The sequence below is a fragment of the Acinonyx jubatus genome, chromosome E1 (genome assembly GCF_027475565.1).
Source record: "Acinonyx jubatus isolate Ajub_Pintada_27869175 chromosome E1, VMU_Ajub_asm_v1.0, whole genome shotgun sequence".
NCBI lineage: Eukaryota > Metazoa > Chordata > Mammalia > Carnivora > Felidae > Acinonyx > Acinonyx jubatus.
This window is the reverse complement of record NC_069397.1, coordinates 20179695-20203279: the sequence shown is the minus strand read 5'-3', so window position 1 is coordinate 20203279 and position 23585 is coordinate 20179695. Positions and strand designations below refer to the sequence as shown.

Here is a 23585-nt window from a genome sequence, read left to right as displayed (position 1 = left end):
ATTGTGGAAGAATGTTAAGAACATATAGAAAGATGGGTAAGATGGGTCTTTTTCTGGAGAAGCTAACAGTTCAGTGGTGGGTGTTGCAGATACATAAGTCACTCTAACGAAGAATGAGAAGGGTCAAACTAGAGATGTGCAAGGCATTATGGAAACATTGAAGAGAAGTCATTAGCCCAGGGCAAGGAGTATAGAGGGGTTTTGGGGGAGGAAGTGCTATCCAAGCTGAGTCCTAAAAGTGAGAGGCTTAGGGGAAAGAGGAAGGGAGGAGGGAGGTCATTCCAGAGCCCAGAGCCACCACTGTGTGTGAAGAACTACAAGCAGTTGGGTAACTACAGGAAAATTAGTTTTGCCATATTACTTTTCAAATGTTAATTGAAAAAGTGAAATTCTCATAAGCCAATTTTTCTGGTCACAATGTAAGAAAAGTAGACATTGACAAGAAAATATGACTAAAAGTATAACCACCTTAGCATTTGCGTTCCCTGGGGCTACTATAACAAACAAGTGGCTTAACAAGAGAGAAATCCATTCTTATTCCGAAGGCCAGACGTCGAACTCCAGGTGTCCACAGGGCCACATGCCAGGGGTTCTGGGGGAGGATTGTTCCTCGCCTCTGCCAGCTTCTAGTAGCTTGTGGCTACATGTCTCCAATCTCTGCCTCTGTGGTCACAATGCTGCCTTCTCTTCAGTGTGTCTGTGTTAAATCTCCCTCGGCCTCTATCTTAAAACTACAGTTGTGATGGCATTTAGGGCCCACCTGGGTAATACGGGATACACTTCTCCTCTCAAGATCCTTAGCATCATCACACCTTTTGTTGTGTAAGGTCACATTCACAGAATCCAGGGAATTTGACAAAGATGTCTTGGGGGGGGGGGGGGGTTGCAGTTCTTCAGCCTACGACACTTAGGATGCTTTGTCCACTGAACACTGCCTCTTATCTTATTATTGTTTAAAGTTTCCTCTTTTCCTTTGTCCTTCTTTTATATGTTAGGAGTTCTATTCATCAAACCCATTACAGGAAGAGATTACACAACAACAGAAAGGCAAATGATCATCTCTACAAATGCCGAAAAGACATTTGAAGGGATTTTAATAGCTGTTCCTGACTTAAATTAAAACTGAATCATAAAATAATATGGCTCAAGATTATCACCCCATCTGTCAAACTAGCCATTAGTGCTGGAATAGCACCATATTCCACTTTTTCTGGCCCTGTTCCCAGGTTCCAGAATACTAAGAGGGAGGATCCAGCGCAGTGCAGACATCTCCCGCTGAAAATTCAGGCCTCAGTTACAGGACACTTTCATACAGTTCAGAAGCATAAAAGCAGAGCTGGTCAGAGGCCATAGAGACCAGCCAGCCCGTCCCCTTTGTTTTACAGATTAAAAGACTTATGTAAAGTCTTTATTTATGTAAATTTTTACCCAAGGTCACACTGCAAGTTTCTGGAATAGCTGAGACTGTAGCTAGGTTTCCAGACTCCTAGTCCTGGATGCTAGCTGACCCTTTTGAGGGATATCCAATGCCTCAGACTTCCCCTTCTCTCTTTCAGCCCTTCAGTCCCTTTGTAGATTCTTAGTGGATAACTCCTTTGTGCACAGTGTATTTTAGGGTGTGGTCTCGGCTCACGAAGAGCTTCCCATGTAAGATGCGTATGTACATATATATCCACACATTTACATGCGTACATCAGGACAATAAAAGTTGGTCTAAAATAATCACCACATGACTAATAACAGTATTGTCAGAATTTAGAATAAGCCCATGATGTAGTATTTCTGTGTGATAAACCCAGGAAGGCTGATGGTAGCTAGTCCATAGATTCTAGGAATTATTTTTAAAGGGAGAAGTGGGAAGGGTGCTAGAAATATTCAGGAAATAGTAACTAGGTCCATTTAAGTGGACTGTATCCTTTTTGTAGCATAGAGAAGTAGAAATGTCTGGAAAAGTAGATTGAGATCAAATCATAATGAGAACTTAAAGGCCAAAATAAGGACTATGAAGTTTGAATGTTACAGGTTAGACAATAGGTAAAGAGTCAGGTGGCTTCAGGGTTTCAGTCAAAAGTGACTTGAAGGTCTTAGGAAACAGGTCTAGGATGCGGGAGGCAAGGAAGTCGTTTTGGACCTGGTGACCTTGAAGCTCCTGTGGGCTGTGCAGCCTGAGGGAATCTTCTTAGAGAATCAAATATGTGAGGTGAGAACATCAGCGAGGGGTCTGGGTTAGACATCTGAGAATTATCTACACTGATCTGATTGTTAAGGACAGGCAACAAGGTAGAGCCATTGGGAGCAGGTGCATCTGGAGTTCCTATTTTCCTCACACCTGAGCCTCTGTCCTTGTCACCCTGAGTCCTCCATTACTTTCCTGCCCCCAGCACCACCCTTGCTGCCCCTGGAGTCCACACCTGCCCCTGGAACAGAGCAGCTCCGATCCCTCCTTCATCACCAACTCAAGTTTGTGTGGGCGCTCAGCAGCTGACACCGTCCCTCCTGGTTTTCTCTCAAGCACTCCATGCATGTGCCTGCTCCTCCCCCTCGTTTGATCTGCTTCCCTGTGTGACCTCCCTTCCCTTCCCCTCTGCTCATCTACATCTTACCGTCCTTTGCAGTTCTCCTTGGATTCTTTTATCCCACCCTGAATACACTGAGAGAACCTTAGGCAAGTCACTTGACCTGCCTACGAAGAGACTAGTAGTTCCTGTCTGTTGCTGTTTTGCTTTGATCTTAGGAGTGCTGGATGATAAACACACTATCTTTTTGAGAGTCCCCTTCTTGAGGTAAGCAGTAAACAGCAGTAGAAAATGGCAGTCTTAATCATAATGATTGACGTTTGCTCTCCTTTTGAGGAATAAAAACAATATGCCCTCTACTTAGTAGGTAAATTTGGAATTTTTAAACACAGAACAAAATGGACAATATCAGTCCCACAGATGATTGTTTGCGTCATTAACACTGGAAAGGCCTGTAGATTTGTAGAAAAGCTTAAATGTGGCTCTTGCTTAGTGAATAATGCATGTTTTCTGTGGTTTTTTTCCCTCTATTAGCTATTCAGTCGTTGGATTTATTGACAAAAATAAAGACACTTTGTTTCAAGATTTCAAGCGCCTCATGTATAACAGGTAGGATTGAAATTTTATTAACTATCTTTCCAATTAAGCTCTTTGACGTGTATATTGCATAACACATATGCACATGATTACTTTTATGTGACAGTTTTAAGAGCTTCTGGCAAATTTTCTAGTTCTATTTGATCATATGAATGAAATAATATATTACTTTGTGATTATGGAATCTATCAATTTAGGGCAGGGCCCTGCTGCTGATATCATTTTCCTTGATTTCCCTTGGGTTGCCTCAGTTTTTCTGTTCACTACTACCATCCTTCTGGCACCCCTACCGGTGTCCCCAAAGTAGGTCAGTGGCGGATTCCCACGGTAATGCCTTTGCCTCCAACTAAGAGACCACTTTTAACATCAGCGTGGCATCTGGTGTCAGTGTTGACAGAATATGAGTGGACAGAACCTTTTCGCAATCCAAGAAAATGTGGAAAAGATGTGGTTAAGTAAAACCAGGCAAAGGATAGTAAGTTCAAACCCAGTAGGAATGCTTTGGAAAGAGGCCCATAAAGAAGACATTCTTAGCCAGTTTCTTCTTTGGGACTAGAGATACGTGTAGTCACTCATATACTAAATCTGCATAGTCAGTTGGTCGGGAGATCATCAAAAATGTGTTGCACACCTATGAGCCATACATTCTTCTATGCCCTGAAATCCAGCTGAGAAAAAATTTAGGCTATTGCCCCACCCTCACGAACCTTCTACTCCAGTGGAGGTGACCACTTATGCAACAAAATAAGTAACTTTCTGGTAGTGGCAAGTTGCCGTGAAGAAAAATAAAGAAGGTAGGAGATTGAAGGTTATAGACAAGGAGGGTCAAGGGAGGCATTATCGAGAAGGGTGGTCAGAAAAGGCTTCTTAAAAGAGGTGACTTTTGGGACACCTGGGTGGCTCAGTCAGTTAAGTGTCCATCTCTGGATTTTGGTTCAGGTCATGATCTCACGGTTCATGAGATTGAGCCCTGTGTTGGGTTCTCCACTGACAACACAGAACCTACTTGGGATTCTTTCTCTCCCTCTCTGTCTCTGCCCCTACCCCACTCGTGTGCACGCGCTCTCTCTCTCTCTCTCTCTCTTTCAAATAAATAAACATTAAAAAAAAAAAAAGAAAAGATGTGACTTTTGAGCAGAGACCTGAATGAAGTGAGGGAGTAAGCCATGAACACGTGGCGGAGGAGAGCATTCCAGGCAGAGAGCAGCCAGTGCCAAGGCGCCAAGGTGGGAGTGAGCGTGGGTATCTTGGGAACAGGCTAGTGCTGCTAAAAGCAGAGTGAGAGGTGGGAAGAGTAATACAGAATGAATTTAAGGAGGTTGGCAGGGTGTGGATCAAGAAGAGTCTGTGAGCCAAGGTAAGGATGAAGTATGAAGAGAAGCCATTGGAATTCATGGTAGGGCGCGATTTATATTTTAAAGAACTCACTAGGGCTACTGTGTAAAACGCATACTATAAAGGGCAAGAGTAGAAATGAAGAGACCAAATAGACTAGTAATCCAGGTGGTAGTAAGAGAGGTGATGAAAAGTGGTCAGAGTGGGTGATACTTCGAAAGTGAGGCCAACAAGATACGCTGATGGATAGGATGTGTGGTGTGAGGGAGAAAAACAGAAATCTGAGACGGTGCCTGAGCACTGGGGGAGGGATGCTTGAGGAGGGGCCAGCTGGGTGGGGGAGACCCAGCGTGTTGTCCTGGACATGTTATAATGTTGGGCGCTCGGCTGGAAATGCCAAGCAGGCAATTGTAGGTCCGCATCTGGAACTCGGGGTTAAGGAGGAACTGGAGCTATAAATTCATGGTCCCTAGTCTATTGACAGTATGTAAAGCTGTAAGACTAGATGAGAGTAATGAGAGTGAGCACAGATAAATAGAAGAGGTCAAAAAGACTAATCCCTGAGACTCTCCAGCATTCGGAGTCAAGCAAAAAACAAGGAACTAGCAAAGGAGACAGGGCTGCCAGTGAAGTAGGAGGAAAACCAGAAACCTGGTGTCACAGAGGCCAAGCCAAAAACAAAGTGATTTTCTAAAATATGCATGTATTTATTTTGAGAGAGAAAGCAGGGGAGGGGCAGAGAGAGAGAGAATCCCAAGCAGGCTCCACACCATCAACGCAGATCCTGACGCGGGGTTCGATCCAATGAACCGTGAGGCGATGACCTCACATGAAATCAGGAGCCAGATGCTCAGCCGACTGAGCCTCCCAGGCACCCCCCAAAAAAAAAATCATAAACTCTGTGAAATACCGTCAAAAGGGAAATGCTGTGAGGGCCGAGATTAACCATCGGATTTGCTGACATGAAGGTCAGGTGGGCCCTTGACAACACTGGTCTCAGTAGAGTCGTGAAAACAAATGTCTGGTTGAGGTGGGCTCCAGAGAATACGGACTACGAGATGTAGAGACGTTGCGTTTAAATGGTTCTTTCAAGAAGTTTTCCTATTAAATGGTACGTCTGTATGGATGTTGAAGCCACCAAGTGATGGAGCTGTCAGCACCAGAAAGTTACAGAGACATGGGAATGCAAGAGGGGTCCGTGGAAAAGCTGGTCATGGGGAAAAGGGACTTTCAGAAAGGAGTTCCAATGCTTGAACTTTCAGGTAAGATGCACCCATTTTGAGGGACGAGTGATGGAGTCTGGTGTTGCTCCATGGAGTAAACGGCCTCAGTCAGCCAGTGGCAATATCAGCATGTGTTGCCAGGGGAAGGCACCCAGGATATGTAGCAAGAGGCTACAGAAGGTGGCATTTATTACCTTCGTTGTTTTTTTGTTTTTGTTTTTTTATGTTTGTTTATTTTTCACAGAGACAGAGCATGAGCATGGGCAGGGGAGGGGCAGAGAGAGAGAGGGAGACACAGAATCCGAAGCAGGCTCCAGGCTCTGAGCTGTCAGCACAGAGCCCGATGCAGGGCTCGAACTCACGAACCGTGAGATCATGGCCTGAGCCGAAGTCGGACGCTCCACTGACTGAACCATCCAGGCGCCCCAGCCTTCATTACCTTCGTGAATTTTTTCTGGCCCACAGGTCCAGCTCAGTGAGAGGAGCTCCACCTCCTAGTGTTGGGCTCACGTAATCCCAAGCTCACAGGATTCACGTAGAAACAAAGCTGCGTGTGGGTTTATTTCCAGTGAAAAATCTGACCACGACATGGAATATTTGCATTGCTATGACAGGCTGTCCTCCCCTATTGGAAAACCTGCTTGGAGAGTCAAATAGCAGTGAGAATCTACTTTATTAACTGAAAGTGAAAACTATTACCCATAGAATCCATAGTGCTTAGCTGCTTGTGTGTGTAAATGGAGAGGAAGGGAGCCGGCAGGTGGCACGCCAGGTGCACAGACTTCACTCTTGACTTCCTCACTTCTAAGCCATGCAACTTCTGTCTTATCTATTAAGCCTACTGGGTTTCTGGATAAATAAGTTTCCCTTTTAAGAAAAGGGTTCTTTTAGACGTTTGAAAACTATTTTATTATTACATTCATGACTTAACGGGCCTGAAGAGTTCTTTCTCTTTAGAATGATTGTATGGATCGCTTTTGGTTCATTATATATGAATTCAACTATTTAACAATAATCATAATAAACATCTTATTTCCTTCATTTCCAACCTTCTCTCCTCCCTCCATTTACCAAGTAATATGGGAATAATCTCTATGGCCAACAGTGAGTAAGGTGGAATTTGGGGCAGCAACCGCATGGACTCAAAGTCTGCGATCTCCAGTCTTTGGGCTGCATCAGAATTTTCAAAGCACACATGTTCTACTTTCTGGTAATTCTATTCAGTAAGTGTTAGGGAGACACCCAGGCCTCCTCTGAACTAAGGGTTGAAAACCATTGCCTTGAATCCTCTCTGCTAAAGACTAGAATGGAAGATTTCAGGAGAAACGGTACGCCCTTATGTGGTCATTTTGATGGTCAGCGCTCACCGGGAGACTAGGGACAGGAGCAGGGAGGGGTGAAATGGGGACCCTGAGCCACTCCCAGATCGTGGGGTTATTTTAGCGCCGCTTCCGGTGGTAGTCAGCACCCCCCCGCTAGCAGCGGCGAGGGGTGGGAGTGCTGCTCTGTACAGGCCCGGTCAGTCTTCAGCTCTCCCTTTTTCCTCTCTGCTCTCTGGGCACTTATTCTGGCATCTCACACCTGTCATTTCGGGCCTCTGTGTGCAGAAGTTTACTAGGTATTTGGGGAACCACCTCAGGTTTCTCAGTTTTACACCAGGGAAAGAACAGCGGGCAAAGCGATGGCAGTAGTAAACACAGCAGAGAATGTCCTTGCCGAGTCCTTTCTCTCTCTTCTCAGCCCCCAATTAAAAAAAAAAAAAAGATTTCTGACAAATAGCATCGTACGATGACAGGTGGTAGCTACTGGACGTGAGCGCTGCATGACGTTTAGAGATGCAGAGTCACCGTTTGTACACCTGCAGCCGATGTAACGTCATGTGACAACTGTGCACAAATAGGAAGGAAGAAGGGAGGGAGGAAGGAGGAAAGGAAGGCAGGAAGAAAGAAGTTTCCAGGAAACAACAGCTTGAGTTCCAATTACTTTAAAATCAAAGACACCCAAAATGAAACAGGAAGCAAATCAGAGTTGAGACCACCACGCATGTTGTAAAAAAACATCTCCACAGAGCTAAATGATGATTTTTACGTAATTTTTAGCACTTAAACTGGCCTGAAGTACACCATAGGAGTTGGATGGCAACAGTCTTAGTGTCACACCAATAAAATATTGTAACTGCCAATAAATGAGTGTGCAAATTCAGCTGCAGTGAGGGATTTACTGGAAGGCAATGTAAACATGGTTCTTTTATATTCCTGTCTGCCTTGTTAGAAAGAGCTGGCTTTTTGTCGTGTTATCTGTTCTGTGTGAGCGTTTCTTCCGATGAGAAGCTCCTTTCATGCCCATGTTTTCTGCCATGCCACATTGAGCATCGTTTTTCACTAGTGGCTTGTCCTCCTCCTGAGGACCACCCAAATCTTTTGATTTTATGTATGTATTGTAAGAGCCGTGTTAACCATTTGAGGGTCCTAGGTAATGATAATGTAGATGTCACTTTAAAGAAGTTGAAAGAATTTTTTTAAGTTTATTTATTTAAGTAATCTCTGTACCCAACCTAGAGCTTGACCTCACAACCCCGAGATCAAGAGTCACATGCTCCACAACTCAGCCAACCAGGTGCCCCAAGAATCTTGTTTTTTTTTGTTTTTTTTTTTTTAAGTTTATTTGTTTATTTGGAGAGGGAGGGAGAGAGGGACGGGGTGGGCAGAGAGAGGGAGAGAGTGAATCCCAAACAGGCTCTGCACTATCAGCAGAGCCCAACACAGGGCTTGAACCCACAAACCATGAGATCATGGCCTGAGCTGAAACCAAGAGTTGAATACTTAACCAGCTGAGCCACCCAGGTGCCCCAAGAATTTTTTAAATGTAGGATAGTTTGGACACATCTTCTCCATCTGTGATATGGTATCTGCCACTATGCTCTCTCAGCATAATTTTCTGGATGGAGTCTTTTTTCCAGGTAGGCTTTGTGACTCCAGTCTGCAGTCCACTTGTGGCTCCAGGGTGCAGTCCACTTGTGGCTCCAGTCTGCACTCCACTATGGCTCCAGGGTGCAGTCCACTATGGCTCCAGTCTGCAGTCCACTCGTGGCTCCAGTCTGCAGTCCACTCGTGGCTCCAGTCTGCAGTCCACTCGTGGCTCCAGTCTGCAGTCCACTATGGCTCCAGTCTGCAGTCCCCTTGTGGCTCCAGTCTGCAGTCCACTCGTGGCTCCAGTCTGCAGTCCACTCGTGGCTCCAGGGTGCAGTCCACTCGTGGCTCCAGTCTGCAGTCCACTCGTGGCTCCAGTCTGCAGTCCACTCGTGGCTCCAGGGTGCAGTCCACTTGTGGCTCCAGGGTGCAGTCCACTCGTGGCTCCAGTCTACACTCCACTGTGGCTCCAGTCTGCACTCCACTGTGGCTCCAGTGTGCACTCCACTGTGGCTCCAGTCTGCACTCCCCTTGTGGCTCCAGGGTGCAGCCCAGCAGGATTCCTTAGCAGTTTCTATTCAGCTTATTTGAATGTAACATTCTCATTGCTCTTTCTGTGCTTCTCAGTTCAAATCCCGTGCTGAAGAATATGTGGCCCGAAGGCAAACTGAGTATTACAGAGGTGACCAAGCGACCTCTGACCGCTGCCACCTTGTTTAAGAATTCGATGATCGCTTTAGTGGACAACCTTGCATCAAAGGTAATTATTTTCTTTTCTACGTATCCATTTTATCGCCACTTTTGATGGTGGTCAGCACCATTTGCTATCATTGGTTCCCTCTTGATATATGTTATAGAGAACGTATGATTCGCTTTTTAGGTAATTATGATAAATTGCACTGAACATATAGATATTTAAAGTGAATGTTGTAATTGAATTCTTATCCCTGTTTTGTTTTTTTTAACATGGCTGGCTGAAATAGTTGTATGCCAGATGAAATGCTTTTCGTTAAATTTGAGTTTTTTATGGTTGTTGACAAGGGGAAACTCTTAGTGAGATCTTTAAAAACTATACGTCTATAACTAAAATAGAGTGTGTGCTTAGCAAAATGAGCTTCAGCCCTGTACTGAAGAGAGGGCTTGGCTTAAAAAATAAATAAATCTTGAATTAAACAGTAATATGCCAGGGGCGCCTGGGTGGCTCCATCAGTTGAACGTCCTACTCTTGCTTTCGGCTCAGGCCAGTCTCCTCTCTCTCTGCCCCTACCCCACTCATGCTCTTTCTCTCCCAAAATAAATAAAGATTTTTAAAAAACAGTAATATGCCATCTGTATCTCGTGTCCATATACAAAATGACCAGATAGAGTTTCAAGAGGAAGTTTAGTATTTAAGTATTGTTCTTAAGCTGTTACAAAAGTTGAAATAAAATATTGTATTACTGACCATTGTTTCTTCTTTTTATTGTTCCTTTCAGGTGTAGTACTGTTTGATAACTTAAGTCTGTTTCTTTCCCCCCATTAAAGAGCAGATTTCTAGCCCAAACTGCTGCTGTTGATAAGTTTGATAAATTAGGCAGCATTCTGGGGCTCATTATTTTTATTCTTTTTTTTTTTTTTTTAATTTCCCTGTTCTGGTGCTTTTCATGTGTTTTTTATTCTTCCTTATTATCTTTTTTTAAAAAAACAACTTCCTTTCTAAGAATTTAAATCTATACTGTTTCTGGTTACTTCACTGTGGATAAATTAGGCAAATGCACAAGAACACATCTGTTCAGTAGCGTTCTATTCCATTTTGTCAGGTTTCTTTGGCCCCACATGACAACAAATAAGCACAATTTGTTGACTTGTAGAATCAAACCTCCAGAAAGGCAGGGCTGAGGATACCAGGACCGAAGACCAGAACACCATTAGAAGTGTTCCTGTTGTCCCTTAGCTTCTCTGTGCATGTCAGCTCCAACCTGCATCATCCTGCAAGAGGGACGGTGAACCTAGAAGGGAGGCGTGTGACCCAAGAAATGGAGAATACAGAATCTTATAAAACATGCTTATAGAATATGTTATAGTTTATAAAATATGTTAGATGTATTTCATTAACTAGAAAAGAATCACCTTTATTTTCTAAAATTGGTATTTAAATGTGCATTTTTAAAAAACAAAAATTCCAGGGGCACCTGAGTGGCTCAGTTGGTTAAGTGTCTGACTCTTGATTTCAGTATAGGTCATGATCTCGGGGTTGTGAGATCAAGCTCCATGCCTGGTGTGGAGCCTACTTAGGATTCTCTCTCTCCCCTTCTCTCTGCCCCTCCCCTGATCGCATGCACACTCTCTCTTTCTAAATAAAAATTAAAATTCTAGAACCATCTATAATTTCTCTATCAGGAATTGCGTTCAGCTGCTAATAAAAGAGAGATCCCCAAATGAGGGGCTCAAACAAGAGAGACATTTATTTCTCTCTCCTGTAAATAAGGTACAGAAGAAGGTATTCCAGGATGGGTATGGCACCCTTAAGATGGTTAGGGAGCTGGCTCCCTTCTGTCTTTCTGCTCAGCCACACTTGGCACTTGACGTCCATCCTCCTGGCCCCAGGTGGCAACTGGGGCCTCTGCCCTAAGAGACTTCCTGGGTGCCTCACACAGCATGCTCCTTCCATCTTGTTTGCTATGCCAAGTTTCCAGGGAAGCTGGGAAGTACATTTTTATTCTGGTCAGCAGCTCACCTAGCTAGAAGTAAGGATTCTGTCTCAGAACAAAAGATGCTGGGTAGGAGGTAGGCAGCGAGCCTGGCAGTCTGTGCTATAGCTTCCCAGTCTGGGTGTTCGTGGAGGAGCGGGAATGAGGGAGAGAACAGGAAAAGAAGAGGAATAAAGACATCCTCTCAGCCCAATAGAAAGCAGGAAGGTGGGAGGGAAAGCAACAAAGGAAAACGTTACTTTTAGAAAACACAAAATAAATGTAAATAATCAGTATTCACCATAAATGTAAATAGACTAAGAAGACTAGACAGATGGAGAATCCAGGCGTATGCTTGTCTAGGAGACACTGAAACAGAACAGTATACAGAACGATGAAAAAGAAAGAGGTGAGCAAGAATGCATCAAGCCCTCCCCCCCAAAATGATTAAAAGCAACATTAATGTGAAAGAACATAGAATTTAAGACAAAAAGTAGTAATACAGATAAAGAGATCAATAACAATAAATGAAAACACCCAAGACAATAGAGTCATTTTGAACTAGGTACCTACCAATATAGCTGTGATTATCCATAAACTCCATAAAGCAAAAAAAGAACCTGAAAACAATTTTAAAAGAAAAGTTGACAAGTTCACAATCCTTGTGGGAGATTTTAAACCAGCTGTACCAGAAACTGATGTTTCAGGCGGACAAGTAAGAAGGCAGAAACGTTGAAAACCAAATTTAAACTTTAATGGATCAAAAGAACGCTGCACCCAGGGAATAGGAAATACATATCCCTTTCAAGTATACATAGAACATTTCCAAGAACTGGCCACATACTAGATCACAAAGGAAGTCATAACCATTTAGATATAGTCTCCATCCTCACAGCAAATAAAAATAAAGGGCAGCCTTTATTTATTTTTTTTTAATGTGCTTGGGAACTTGAGGGAAAAATGCTCTCCTAGATAACTCACATATTGATGAGGAAATCACAATGGAAATTATAAAATACATGGACCTACATGATAAAGAATTATCAAAATCTGTAGACTGCTGCTAAAGTGATCCACTTGTTATATCTTTATTAAAAAAACAAGATTGAAAGTAAATGAGTTAAGGTCACCTCTCCACTCAAGAAACCAGAAAAAGAATCCCAAAGAAAATCAAAGACAGAAGTAAGAAAATGACTTTTAAAAAGCAAAAATTAAAATTAATGGGTCAAAAAATTAATCAAATAGGCAAACCTTTAATGAAACTGATGAAAAAGCAATATTATGAATGAAAAAAAGGTGTATTCATATAATACAGAGAGTTTTATAAGGCATAGAATATTGTGCACAACTCTATGCCAGTGAACTTGAAAAATTAATTTTCTAGAAAAATATGTTATCAAAATTAACTCAAGAAGACATGGAAAATCTGAATAAATTAGTAACCTTAACGACTCTGATTTACTAATCAGAAGTCTGCCTTCTCCCAGGTTTGCCAAGAACATGAAACCCAGATGGTTTTACAGATACATTTTATAAATCCGCCAAGAAGCCAGTAATTCCTATTATATATAAACTGTTTTGGAGGATAGGAAAAAGACCACTACCCAACTCATTTTATGAGATTAATATTCCCTTCGTAGTAGGTTAATATGAGAAAATAAAAGTAGATATCAGTTTCATCTAGGACCATGGGAAGATCTTAAAAATATATATGACTAATGCATTTGCTGGGAACATAGTGAAGAAAGCGCCTACTAAAACCGACGAAAACAACTAAAATGTTAGGTAAAACATAAAAATCCACTTCTTGAATGCAGCCATGAACTAATAAGAAAGTAAGGAACATGCAGGCCACAGACTGAGTGAAGGCAGAAGTTAAGGAAAAAGAAGATGCTGTCTCTTTGGGGATTTGTTGAAGTAGGTAACTTTGGGCATAGGTGTTCAAGGCTGGGTCCTCAAGTGAAGCCCAGGGCCTGCCCAAAGTAGAGTGTCTAATAAGAGATTATACACAAACGTGCATGTGCACACACATGGGCAGGTCTCCAAAGGACTGCATCCTCAAAGGGATGCATATAAAGTGAACAAGAAATAATCCCTCATTATCTGAAAGGAAAACTGCCTATGTTGGTCCATGGCCCTGAGCCGAAGCGGGAGTGAACACTTCTGGAGAATTTATCATTGTAAGCAAGTTTTCATGAGGTTTTCAATCCAAATTCACACTACCTGGATGGCCTAAAAAGCTTAAATCAACAGTTTAGTTTGAAATGGTCATGGCCAGGGATCCCCAAGCATATGATAGAAGCTTTTTTTTCCTTGAAGAGACCACCTTCAAACCAGACCTTCAAGAATTTCCACAGATAAAGTTTTAAGGAAAATAAGGAGTTCACCACAAAGAATTACTACACACATGAACAAGGTATCAGGTGCAAGAGTCGGAGTCACGAAAACTTCTTAGAATGGAGTTATCAGAAACAATACAAAAATGTTTAGTATGTTTCAAGAAATCAAAGGCCTAAAAATATGAGAAAAAGCAAGTAACTAGGCAATTGATAGAAATTAAAATTAGCAACTCAAGGATAGGTTTAACATCAGTTTAGACAAAGCTGAAGAGAGAATAGAGGAATGAAAGAAAGAAGTGGGGAAATTATCCAGGATTCTACTTAGACCAAGAAATGAAGCAAAAAGAAACACTATTAAGAAACATGGAAGACAAAATGAAAAGGTCTAACGTGCATCTAATCAGTTACTCATGGAAAGGAGAGGATGGGCAGAGCAATATTGGAAGGTATGTTGCTGAGAATTTCTACAGTGATGAAAGATAACACTCTCTTGGAGTCAGGAAGTCTGGTATATCCCAGGCTGGAACAGTTACAAGAAATCTGCATCTAGGCACATTGTGAAATCCCAGAACATCAAAGACTAAGAAAATGCCTTAAAAGCAGATCCACTTAAAAGAATAACAGGCTGAAAGAAAAGAACTGTAAACCAAAATTCTGTACAAAGAGAATGAATTTGTTTCAAGAACAAAGACACAATAAAGAATCTTTCTGAAAAAGAGGAGAGGGTTGCAGGCGCACGAAGGGACGTTCTAAAGGATATACATACATATCAGGATGGAGGAAGAGTATACAAAATGAAAGTCTGAAATGCAAAAAGAAGAACAAAGAAATTGGTAAATAGGTGGGTGTGCATAAATAAACTAAAATAATATTGGATTGAAAATACAGATTAGAATAGGGGTGCCTAGGGGCGCCTGGGTGGCGCAGTCGGTTAAGCATCCGACTTCAGCCAGGTCACGATCTCGCGGTCCATGAGTTCGAGCCCCGCGTCAGGCTCTGGGCTGATGGCTCAGAGCCTGGAGCCTGTTTCCGATTCTGTGTGTGTCTCTCTCTCTGCCCCTCCCCCGTTCATGCTCTGTCTCTCTCTGTCCCAAAAATAAATAAACGTTGAAAAAAAAAATTTAGAATAGGGGTGTCTAGGAGGCTCAGTCAGTTAAGCGTCTGACTCTTGATTTTGGCTCAGGTCATGATCTCACAGTTTGTGAGTTAGAGCCCCACATTGGGCTCTGTGCTGACAGCGCAGAACCCGCTTGGAATTCTCTCTCCCCCTCTGTCTTTCTGCCCCTCCCCTGCTTGCTCTTTCTCTCTCAAATAAAAATAAACTTTAACAAATACAGATGAGAATCCAATAGCACAATAATAGTATATAAATTAGAAGGATAAGGGATTAGAATTCAAGTGCTTAAGGTCATCGGTTATTCAGAAAAATAATACAAACATTACTTAGCTTGTAATCCTAATAACACACAAATGCATATTAAATTCCCTCATGTAGTCAGTAAAAGAATAGAAATGAGTTGGGTTGAGGTCAGAATGAGAAGTAAGTAATCAGTTCTATAAAACATAGGAAAGAGGAGACTAAAGAACATAGAAAAGCCAGGATAAATTAAGATGGTAGAAATAAATCCAAATATAGTAGTGATTACATCGAATGTAAAAAAAAAAAAAAAAAAAAGATACAAATGGTCAATTTGGTCAAAGAAAAAGAATCCAGAAAAATTAAACATTTAAGTTTAAAAGTTGTATCAGACAAATTCTGACAATCCAGGGTCACCCCAATCCAATTTCAGGATCTGGAGTGGGTCAGCAATGGACCAAATTGTTTTCCATCCACCTTGGACTCCCAGGGTTAGCTCTTTAGGATTGCAGACCAGTGTCCCTTGTCTATGGCTTTGGGTTCCAACCTGCAGCCCCCTGGCCCCACAAGGCCGTCAGAAACTGTGGTAGTCTCGTGGCTGTCCAGATGAAAACTGCCCTGAAGTCCGGCCCCACCCCTTTCCATTGTAGTCTTACTCTCATCTTGGTTATCTTATTAGCTCTCTGATGCATTTGAGAAGATTCCCCCCCTTCCCATATCTGTCTAGCGCTTTTCCTAATGACTTCATCAGGAAGGTTGTAGCATTGCTTGGTCCTCCACCACCAGAAGTGGAAGTCCTGACCCCTCACTTTGTCTCAGAATCTACACAATGTATTCAATGCATGTCTTGTCTCCCCACCTGGATTATAAGTCTTTTAAACATAGGGAGGGAGTTAGCTACTAATTTTATATATCTCTTGATATCTCATGAGGTGCACCCTAAACAGATGGTCAGTAAATTATTAAATGAACTTAAATTTGCCTGTGACTCTATTTGGCAGTGTTCAAAGCAAGTTAGATAGGCAGATGTCTAACTACAGTGCCTTCTGGCTAATACATAGAGCGATCAGTATGCCTTCACAAATAATGTTTTTTACATAAAATAGAGGGAGAAACAGGCTAAAACATGCCAGAGAATGAGATCAGTATTAACTCTTTCAGTTTAATCTTTATAAGACTCTTGAATTTGTCAAATTTAGAGTTTCTTAGGCTGAGTCAGTCTGGATATTTATAAACGAGAGAGGAGGCGGCATTTATAAATTGAGATAGAATGCTGATTAAATATAGAGAGAGTATTTCCAGTAGATTCCTTAACTGAAGATTTTATATTACTGAACAGGATGGATAGGATTCCCCCCACCCCTTAGTTGGTCATTAGTGTCTGAGCTAGTGTTAACTTCCTGTGCATCATCAGTACTGGTAAAATTCCATTTAACTGGTTTTTGTTTAGTGAAGTTACTTATACTACTCCAGTAATACCTTATACGAAGATTGCTTTGCACACATAATGATAAATTATCGAGTTCAGAATATTTCTAAATTCACACTGTAATTTTCTTTTTGACCCAAAGGTCACCTAGAATTATGTTTCTTAATTCCCAGACGTATACGATTTTTCTAATTATCCTTTGCTCTTGATTTCCAGCTTAATATCATTTGGCCAGGGAATATATACTCTGTGTGATTTCAATCCTTAGAAATTTGTTAAATGTTCTTTATGTATATATTTTGTTTATATAGAGAGAAATAACTTGTGTTATACTCTGTACACATCCACTGGATCAAGGTTGCTAATTATATTGTTGTCCAGTTCTTACTAAGCTCTTAGTTTTGTCAGTGCCGAAAATGCCAAAATCTGTGATTCTGAATTTGTCTCTTCCTCCTTGTTGTATCTTCTGTTTTTGCCTTAGATATTTTAAGACTTTATTTAGGCTTGTTCAAGTTAGAAATATTATTTCTTCCTAGTGTTTGAGTTATTTATCATTATGAAATGCCTCTCTATTTCTGTATCACTTTTTGCCTTTGAATGAATAAAACAGTTACACCACCTTCTCTCTTGGCCAGGTTTGCTGGTGTATCTTTTCCCACCCTTTTACTTTCAACGTTTCTGTAACCCTGTGTTTCAAGTATGTGTCTTGTAAGTAGCATATAGTAAGATTTGTTTTTTTATGCAATCTGACAATCTTTGTCTTTTGAATATGTCATTACATGACTTTTAATGTAGTTTCTGTATGTGGCATTTAAATGGACTATCTCATTAGTGCTTTCTGTTTGATGCTTTTGTATTCCTTTCTCCTTCCTTTCTTTCTTTTAGATTGGTGATTGTGGGCAAAGAGTAAACAAAATTCTGTTCCTTCTGCTTCACAACTAAACCTCAGTCAAATTTCTAGCTCTGTTCCCCTGTTAACCCAGTAAGGTGTATCTCGACAGTATTACTATGCAACATTTCTTATGACTTAAAAATTACCCCTTTTTGTAAATTGCATCTCCACTGAGAGAATAACAAATGTCTGGTGGAGATGATTTATGTGGGCTTCCCTGACTGTGGTGACTCCTGTGTTAAGCATGTCCCTTTTAAGAACCCTGGAAGCTATGTCTTCAGACCTACTTTAAGGGATATTAGATACTATGGGGCATGAGGCTTTTAAACCAAGGGTACTTTCCATGCCTGCCCATGTGGGTCTTATCTCTTTGTCCTTAAGCTGTCACCTGACTGCTGTGTGGACTGCTGCAAGGACTGTGACACTTCTGTTGGCAAGCCATGTTTTTGTCCTGAGTAGACTCATGCCACATGTGCCCATGAGTCCTTTAGTCAGAATATTTAGCTAAACCTCAGAAGGCACCCTTTCCTCACCCTCTGACCCCTGCCACTCAGTGTTGTGATTATTCTTTATTTTTCTGGAAAATTTATATCATAATATTGTTTTGGTGGTTATCTGAGTGATTATAATCCCATTCTTGAATATAAAAAATCTAATACTATTTGGTACTTTTACCTCCTTCCTAGACAATGCAAGGTCCATAAAACATTTTAATTCCATTTGCCTTCCTCTCAACTTCTGTGCTATTTTGGTCACGTATTATAAGTGTACGTGTGTGTGTGCGTGTGCACACGTGTGCACACGTGTGGCCAGCAAGATGACATCATCATCGTTGTTACTACATATAGTCAGTATGTGTTTAGATTTATCCATTTATCACTTCTTTTTTCCTTTCTGTACCATTGACCTTCATCTGGGACCATTTTTCTTATGCCTGAATTTTATCCTGTTATATTTGAAGTCTGTTGTTGACAGAGTCTCTGCTTTTGTTTACCTGAAAATATCGTATACTGTTTTCGTTTGGGAAGAATATTGTTGCTGGGTGCAAAATTCTATGTTGGCAATTTTGTCAGCACTTCAGAGATAACACTCCTTTGCCTTCTGGATCCCGTGGTTTCTTGTGAGAAGTCAGCTGTCAGTCTGTTTGTTGCTCCTTGAGGTAATGGATCTTTTCTCCTCTGGCTGCTCTTCTTTGGTAGTCAGAAGTTTTACTACGACTTTCTGAGTGTAGTGTTGTTGTTTTGTTTTGTTTTTTATCCTCACAATTCATAGGACTTCTTCAATTTGTCTTAGTTGGGTTTTCATCAGTTTTGCAAAACTCTTGGCTATTGGCTCTTCAAATACTGCTTCTCCCCTTCTGTTTCCTCTCCTTCAGGATTTGAGTTACTCGGACCATCTCACCATAGCTACTATGCCTCTTAACCTCTCTCCTTTTGTTTCCATCTTTTCGTCTCTCCATGCTTCATTCTGGGGAATTTCTTCTCACCCACCTTCAGCTGTTCATAATCTTCCTGTCTACTGATCTACTGACTTCTCAGTTTCCATCATTGTATTTTTCAGTCCTGTGTTTTTAAATTGATTCAGTTCATTTTTTACATACATAGTTTCTGATTCTCTAAAAATTCTCAGTATTGTCTTTTGTCATCTCGAGCATGGTAAGATTAGTTATTGTATTCTCACTATTAACTCCATTATGTGGATCCCCGCAGGTGTTTGTTTTGTATACTGTTTTGCTGTTTCTAATTCTTGTTATCATGGTTCCTTGTGTGTCTGGGTAATTTCTATTTTGCTCCGAACATACTATTGGCAAAATTGTTTATAGAAATAACTGGAGATCTAAGTTTATGTAATCTTTCTCCAGGAAAGATCTACCTTGGCTCCTTTTAGGCAACCAAGAGCTATACTATTTCAAGTCCCTGTGAGGGACTGCCTGCTTCTGACTCACCCTCATTGCTAGTGGCAGCCTTTTCGGATCCCAGCCCAAAGTGAGAGGGGTTTACCCATGACCTCCTCCTTTTCAGGCCCTGCTCTCTGATCTCTGTCCTGCCAGCCCCCTGAGGCTGCCAGAACCTCTACCCAGATCCCATCTGCTTCCTCTGGAGTTGGGAAATTCCCCCAGGAAAAAGGACTTCTCAGACCTGGAAACTTCCACGGTCCTGCTAGATTCTGGTCCCCATAATTCTCCACTGTCTTTAAGCAAAATTTTTAAAATATTTGAATTGCCGATTCTAGATGTCTGCAGCATGGGTGTTGGTTTAAACTAGTCCGTCATTACTGAAGTGGAAGCCCTAATATCCTCTTTTTATAAATTAGATAATTAGGTCCAGAGAGACTATCATAGTTAGTTAAGAGCAGAGACAGTGAATGCCCAAGTGTCCTGATTCTGTGTGATGCTTATTCTCTTTTTTAAAATAAATACAGCTTGCTTGCTTATTTATTTATTTATTTATTTAGATGCATTTATTTAAATTTTAGCTAATATACAGTGCAATATTGGTTTCAAGAGTAGAATTCAGTGATTCATCACTTACATACAACACTCAGTGCTTATCATAAAAAGTTCCCTCCTTAATACCCATCACCCATCTAGCCCCTCCCTCGCTGACCTCCCTCCATCAACCCTCAGTTTGTTCTTTATTGTTAAGAGTCTCTTGTGGTTTGTTTCTCTCTCTTTTCTTCCCCACCTCTTCCCATATGTTCATCTGTTTTGTTTCTTAAATTCTGAGTGAAATCATATAGGATTTGTCTTTCTCTGGCTGACTTATTTCAGTTAGCATAATGCTATTCTAGTTCCACCCACGTCATTGCAAATGGCAAGATTTCATTCTTTTTGATGGCTGAGTAATATTCCATTGTGTATATATACCACATCTTCTTTATCCATTCATCAGTTGATGGCCATTTGGGCTCTCTCCATAGTTTGGCTATCGTTGATAATGCTGCTATAAACATTAGGGTGCATGTGCCCCTTTGAATCTGTATTTTTGTATCCTTTGGGTAAGTAGCTAATAGTGTAATTGCTGGATCATAGGATAGTTCCATTTTTAGTTTACTGAGGAGCCTCCATACTGTTTTCCAGAGTGGCTGCACCAGTCTGCATTCCCACCAGCAGTGCAAGAGGGTTCCCCTTTCTCCGTATGTGATGCTTATCCTGTTACACCACTGCCAAAGTGTACAGATAGATTTAGTAGCATTTTGATATTTGCTGTGCTAGTGACACTCTCTTAGTTTATTCATCAAGCAATAAAAGCCCTGTAGCCCTCACATAAATAGGACCCCCACCTCCCTTCCCCATCCCATTAAGGTTGTTTTAAATTTACTTAAACTTTTAAAAAGTGAGCCACACTGGGGCAGCTGGATGGCTCAGTTGGTTAAGTGTCCGACTTCGGCTCAGGTCATGATCCCACGGTTCATGAGTTCCAAGCCCATGTCAGGCTCTGTGCTGACAGCTCAGAGCCTGGAGCCTGCTTTGGATTCTGTGTCTCCCTCTCTCTGCCCCAAACCCCAGTCATGCTCTGTCTCTCCTACCCTTTCGCTCTCAAAAATAAATAAGCGTTAAAAAAAAAAAAAAGATTTTAAAAGGGAGCTGCAGTCTTTCCCTATAAATCTTCCATTACAGATTCAGTGAACGTTTTGTCATTCATCACTATTTGTAAGATTCTGCTTGTACTTTATAACAATATCAATCCTTTGCTTAATACCTAAGCCAAGGATTGGTGTTCCAGAATAGGGAAGAAGTATCAGTTGTCTGTTAATTCATAACAAACCACCCTCAACTCTAGTGCCTCGAACAACGGTTTATTGTGTCTCATGATCTGGGGGGTTCACTAGCCAGTCCCGCTGGGCTCACCAGGTGGCTGTGGTCAGCTGAGGTTACATGGTCTAAAATGGCTCACTCACATGGTGGGTGACTGGGATACCTTGGCCTCTTTCTTCATCTAGTTTTTAGTCCTGGATTTCTTCACATGATGGAAGAAGTGTTCCAAAAGTTCAAAGCCTCTCAAGGATGAGTCTCCACAAATAACCCAGTATCTCTTCTACCATATTCTGTTGGGTAAGACACATCACAAGGGCAGTCCAGATCCCAGGAGTGGGTGGAAAATTCACCTCTCGTTGGGAGGTACAGCAAAAAGCTGTTTGTTTTTTAAATCTGCCACAGATGTGATGAAAAGAGGCAGGTATGCTAGGCAGAATAATGGGCTCTGCATTTCAGCTCCAGGTCTCTGTGACCCCAACAGAGTGCCCTACAATTCAGTTCAATCCTGACACTAACTACCCAGAACAGCCAGATGAAGAGATACACAGAGCAACAAGGTCTGGAGGGTCTGGGCATCCGGAGAGCAAGAGCCTCTGCCCCTGTGGAGATAGGGTCCATCACCCTCCCCATGGGATGATATGTTCGCCAATCAGAAAGCTCCTTGGAGCCTCGGTGTCTGAGTTTTTTAAAATCGGGGTTTTATGACCTAAGCATGACTGGTGAAATCTTGAGTCTGTGATTGGACTCAACCTGCAGCCTTCCTCCCCTCCCTGGAGGTCAGGCTGCTGAAAGTCCCATCCCTCTAATCCTGTGGAGGGTTTTTGTGATGACTACACTCCGCGCCCCCCCCCCCCCCCACCTTGTCCTGGAGCTGTCTGGGAACTGGGTCGGAGTTGTTTCATTAGCATAACAAAGATACTCCTACCACTGAGGAAATTCCAAGGGTTTTAGAAGTTCTGTGGTAGAAACCTGGGACAAAGTCCAGAGAGGCGGGGGTGGGGGTTGAGATTTTATTAAAGCCCCCCAAGGTTGTCGATGCCTGACTCCCCAGAACATGTAAACACGTTATGTTGCATGACAAGGTGGAATGAAGGTTGCAGATGGAGTAAAGACTGCTGATTTTCGACCTCAAAATAAAGACATTCTCCTGCATTATCCAAGTAGGTGCTATGTAAATTTAAGAGTCCTTCAAAGGGAAAGAAGGATGCAGAAGAGTCAGAACCAGGGAGATGGTATATCATTCAAAAGACTCAACAGGCTGTTCATTACTGGCTTTCAAGATGGAAGGAGGCCATAAGCCAAGAAATGTGGGCAGCCTCTAGAAGCTGGAAAAGATAAGAAAGTGGGTTCTAAGAGTCTCTAGAAAATAAGAGCCCTGCTGACACCAGGATTTTTAGCCCAGCAAGAACCATCTTAGACTGCTGATCTCCAGAACTGTATGAGAATAAATTTGTGTTGTTTTAAGGCACTAAATTTGTGGTGCTGTCGAAAAGCAACCTCCGTGTTTCGGAGCCGAAGTATAACTCGAAGACAGAGTTGGGGATAAAGGGGAATGACAGCTTTATTGCGCAGCAGGCCAGGGCCTTCAAAAACTGCAAGCCCTCCCGGAGGAAGGGGCTGGGGCGTTTTATAGGGAAACACAGGATCTAGCCTGTTCTGACAGCAGTTGTGTAGGTGATACCAGCCCCCTTCCTCGTGTCTTTAGGCTGGTACCAGGTTCCTGGAGCAAAAGGCTAAGAAGGGAGGAGGGAGGTTTGAGAAGAGACGAAGAAGGTTCCTTTAAGATCCAACCTCACTGGAGCGTTAGTGCAGCCGTTTTGATTTTTGTTCAACTTTGTGCTTTTAAGCAGTCTCCGTGGTAATCTGCAGCAGCAGCAATAGAAAACCAATACAGTAGGGCCTAGAAGAAGGAAGAAAGTGGCATTCTTTTTTCATCATGGAAAGTAGCATGATAAGTCTATACTTGGAGCTTCCTGTGTAGATGTTGAAAACTCACTCCGTTCAGAATGCAAGTAACTTCTCATTCTTCAAATCTCTCCTACTTCTTAAATTATTTACTACTACTTTTTACCTCCAGCCCACAGTGGAGCTCAAAATTGCCTAATTATCTACAGAAGACTCTATCTCTTAATTAAAGTGCATCTGTGTGTCTGCTAGGTAATAGATCAGAGAAGGGAACGTAACTCTTTACTCTGCAAGTAGGATACATTTGACCTCCTTGATTCATCCAGTGATAATTTGTTACCTTCAGCAGACCAGGATCTATGCCAGCACAGTTTTATACTTAAAAGGAGTTATGATCTGATGCATGGTACAAAACTTAATTGGCCCAAAGGGAGGGATTTCTTGCTAGGCTCTTTCTTAGAGTCCCTGACACCTACAGGAGGTTCTGCAACTTCTCTCCTTATAAATTTTAATCTCGTTTTCAAAAGCACAAACTACTGTGATGATGTCAGTGGTGGTGATGATGGTGGCTGACACTATGGAGCACTTGCCATGTGCCAGGGCTGTGCTTACGTTGCACATTCTTCATGGCAGTTCATCTTTAGCACGGCTCCTGCC

The 23585-nt window shown here is 41.9% G+C and overlaps 1 protein-coding gene across 4 annotated transcripts in view; it reads left to right on the top strand.

Moving 5' to 3' along the window:
• MYO1D (myosin ID) overlaps positions 1-23585 on the top strand; it is a 363813-nt gene that overhangs the window by 128038 nt on the left and 212190 nt on the right. For 3 of the 4 annotated variants that reach the window (XM_053211546.1, XM_027034402.2, XM_015083443.3), the window contains exons 13-14: positions 3051-3125; positions 9208-9340. In XM_053211546.1, the coding sequence (XP_053067521.1) occupies positions 3051-3125; positions 9208-9340 (208 nt within the window). Of the gene's footprint in view, positions 1-2615; positions 3126-9207; positions 9341-23585 lie in introns of those variants that run through there. The other variant, XM_053211547.1, reaches the window with a different exon arrangement.